Source organism: Octodon degus, unplaced genomic scaffold (genome assembly GCF_000260255.1).
Source record: "Octodon degus isolate 3935 unplaced genomic scaffold, OctDeg1.0 scaffold00015, whole genome shotgun sequence".
Classification (NCBI taxonomy): Eukaryota; Metazoa; Chordata; class Mammalia; order Rodentia; family Octodontidae; genus Octodon; species Octodon degus.
In genome coordinates this window covers 19,947,720-19,951,468 of record NW_004524591.1, presented here as the reverse complement: position 1 = coordinate 19,951,468, position 3,749 = coordinate 19,947,720, and the positions used below count along the sequence as shown (strand labels likewise).

Genomic DNA, 3,749 nt, shown 5'->3' with positions numbered 1-3,749 from the left:
ACGCGGTGAGGGCTGAGAGAAATATAGCATTCTAAGCCACACCTCCAGTGACCCACCTCTAGCCAGGCCCCACCAGCTAAGGCACATTTAGCCCTGAACTCCCATGTGGATGGACGCACTGAGGAGCACAGCAGCTGCCGTGATGCAGTCACCTTCCCGAAGCTCACGAGGCCCTTGAGGACACCCCACATCTAAGCCATAATGGATGGCAACTGGGCTATTGTTCTTAGAAGGCTGCAACCAAAAGTACTTCCAAACAGAAAGAGAACAGAATCCAAATGAAAGTCAGAACTCTAGCCATAAGCCATCTTAAAACATTCTGGGATGGGGGAGTATCTCAGTTGTAGAGGACATGTTTTACATGCTTCAGGCCCTAGGCTTCATCTCCAACACTAAAAAAGCAAACAATAATAACAACACAAATAAAAATTTTAAAGAATTCCATAGTAGAACACATCAAAATAAAACACTGGACAGATTTCAGTAATGTCTTCAATGGAACACAAATGAAAATGAATAGTTTTTTTTTTTTTTTTTTTTTTTTCTAACCTAGCATACTGGGAAGTGATTTTTATTTTTGCATAATATAGTTTTCTCTACTTAGTTTGATTCAAGTACATAAATGATTAAAATATCTTGATTAGAAAAACTTGGAAAGTTTTGAAGAGGACATAGCATTTCAAAATTATTAGCTTTTGGTTAGTATATTTCTTAGTTTGCGAAAGAGAAATTATTGATTTTATTATGCGAGGAAACACGCAGCATAATTGGTTTTAAAATGACCTTGCTCAGTGAGGGACCAGAAAAAAAGGCACGGTAGGTATTTTTCCTTCTGTAAGTTAAGCTATAAAACTATATTTATGAAATAAAATCTTAAAGGGACTGGGGAGATGGCTCAGTGGAATAAGCGCTTCTCTGGCAAGTGCAAGGGCCTGAGTTCAATCCCCGGTTCCACCAAAAAAAAAAAAAAAAAAAAGAAATAAAATCTTAAAAATGCTGGAAGATTCTTGGTAATGATGTTGATAATTTCAGGGATATTAATGAAGTATTTGATTTAAAAGTATATTTTATTTAGTAGTTTTGATGTCTTGCCATGGTATGTATTAGCCTAGATGTCTTGTCATGGTATGTATTAGCCTAGCCTCAGAAAAAATGTAATATGTAGAATAATTTAAAAGTTATATTCTGAAGCCATTTTGAGCTACTAGACAAACTTTAATAATAAACTTTACATCCAGTTATTTTTAATTATCTCAGTAAACAGGATTTTGAAAACTTGAATAAGATACCATAATAAAGTTGAAATTTAGTGAAATTTTAATGTTAGTGTTTACTCTTGTTTTGAAATATTTTTATAGGATATAGATGTACCCTAGTTTAATTTTTCAAATTTACTACAAGTATCCTGAATGAGGAATATAATCAGGCTTTAAGATGGTTTGGTACTAATTATTCTGAATTCTTACGTGAGTGTAGGTTCTTAGACTAAATGTTATACAAGGTTCTTAGACTAAATGTTACGCCATTCTACAGTAGTTTGTAGAATTTAATAATCATTTTCTTCAGACTTGAATGAGAATAATAAATATAACTTGGAGTCATAGGGCATTAATGTACAACTTAAGAACTTAAATGTTTGTAGTCTGTTGTAAACAATTATTATATTAAATGTTGATTTTCTGGTGTAAATCAGCAAAAATAAAAGCAATTTTTCCAGTTTAAATGAACAAACATAAAAATCATAGGATGTTTTCATGGTATGGTTTCATGGTATGGTTTTGAGATAATAAAAATTTTGTATTTGGTGTAAGGATTGTATGTATGATATAAGCTCTATTTTTGCCACTGGGCAATATTTCATGTCTCTACTATTGCTGGGCAGGAACAGTTTTTAATGGCAATAATATCTTATAGTTCTTTTACTATCATTAGAAATGTTTCATAAAGTAGTTGCTTAGTAGTTGTTACAGGTGGTTAAGTGAACTACTAGTCCATAGCTATGATGCTGATGGACTTAGTGTAGGAATGTTCTGAATAAAAGTTATTAATGAGGACCATTGTTTTATAGGTGAAAATGTATTTAAAGAAGGAGTTTGAAAAGCATGGCGCGCTAGTGAATGAAAGTCATCATGATATTTTGGTGGAAGATATTTTTGATAAAGAAGATGAAGACAAAGATGGATTTATATCTGCCAGAGAATTTACATATATACATGACGAGTTATAGTGATGTCTTCCTACTTCATATAGCATCTATCTTTAAAGAGAAGGCAGTTGTCTTTAAAGGAAAAAACTGAAATGTTCTGGTTTTGCTTTTTAAAATTTTTATATTATTTTTCTGACGATTATTTAAAGAATTCTTTAGGGTTTCTAAATACTTCTTTCTGGTAAGTTATTAGGAAGAAACAATTTGTTTTTGCACGGTAGACTTCTGGACCATTTTTCACCCTTGTATTGTGCCATTTGTAATTTTGAAATACTGCCACCACCAACATGCCACCATGTAAGACCAGGTTATTGCATAAATCGGTAGCTTGTATTTCTACTTCCCTCTATATTCTCAGAGTTAGATACTGACGTTTAAATAGCCTTTTACAATATCCCAAAGCTTGTTGTTTTCATGTTATAATGAAACAGTTTGTCTTGAACTGTTTTGGAGTCGCTGCTTGAAGACAGGAAGAAAATGGCAGACTTTGTGCTTGCAGTTACTGCTTTATTGCAACACAGAAGGGAGGAACAGTTTGTGGGTATGTGTGCACTGGAACATTCTGCTTAGGACTAAAACTAAGTAAGACTTTTTCATAATAGCTAATGGAGCTACTAAGGTAAACATAATAGGTTATTTATGTCTTTTCTTTTTTGGCAGTACTGCGGATTTAACATCCATCTCCTGCCTTTTTCTTTTTTTTTACTTTGAGATAGGGTCTTGCTAAGTGTGAATTGTCAAGGCTAGGCTCGAACTTGCAGTCCATTTGTCTCAGCCTCCCACAGTGCTGGGATTATAAGCATGGGCCAACACACTTGGCTTTAATGTTTAGTTTTGAAGGATAGTAGCTTACCCACATGGTCCTTTAAGGAGGAAAAACACAAGTAGTCAGGCATGGTAGTACAGTCCTATAATCCAAGTATGTTGGAAAGCTGAAGTAGAAGGATTACAAAGTCATCCTTTGTAATGGGGAATTTAGTGATTTATTAAGATTGTATCACAAAATAAAAGAGGTTTGGGGACAGAGCTCAGTGTAAAGGCTTTGAGTTCCAACCCTAGTGCAACAAATAAACAAATGAAAATAAATAAGCACAAACCTCAACTAGTATGTAATATTGTAATAACATTCCATCATAAGTAAAACTACAAAGCCAGAATTTTCTCATGAAGCAGCTCCAGGCATGGTGGTGCACGCCTATAATCTCAGGCACTACAGAGGGTGAGGCAGGAAGATCTCAAGTTAAAGGCTAGCCTAGGAAATTTAATAAAAGCCCATCACAAAGTAAAATAAAAAAGACTGGAGGCATAACTCAGTGGGGGAATGCTTGCCAGGCAAGTGCAAAGTCCCAGGCTCAATCCTCAGCACCAGGGTGGGGGAACAGAAGGCAGATGTCCAGAAGCTACTGTGGAATAAGTGCCTATTGTGGGTTTAAAAAAGTGGGATAATTTTACGGTTTTATCTCAAATTGTCTTTTATTAGGGGCCAGGGAGATGGCTCAGTAGAATAAGTGCTTCCCTGGCAAGCGCAAGGGTCTGAGTTCAA

The 3,749-nt window shown here is 35.0% G+C and overlaps 1 protein-coding gene across 1 annotated transcript in view; it reads left to right on the top strand.

The window, feature by feature from the left end:
* Fkbp14 (FK506 binding protein 14) overlaps nt 1-2,863 on the top strand; it is a 13,963-nt gene extending 11,100 nt beyond the window's left edge. Inside the window, exon 4 of the mRNA XM_004626515.2 lies at nt 2,069-2,863. Coding sequence (XP_004626572.1) covers nt 2,069-2,227 — 159 coding nt within the window. The 3' untranslated portion in view covers nt 2,228-2,863. The remainder of the gene's footprint in view (nt 1-2,068) is intronic.
* The last annotated feature ends 886 nt before the right edge of the window (nt 2,864-3,749 follow it).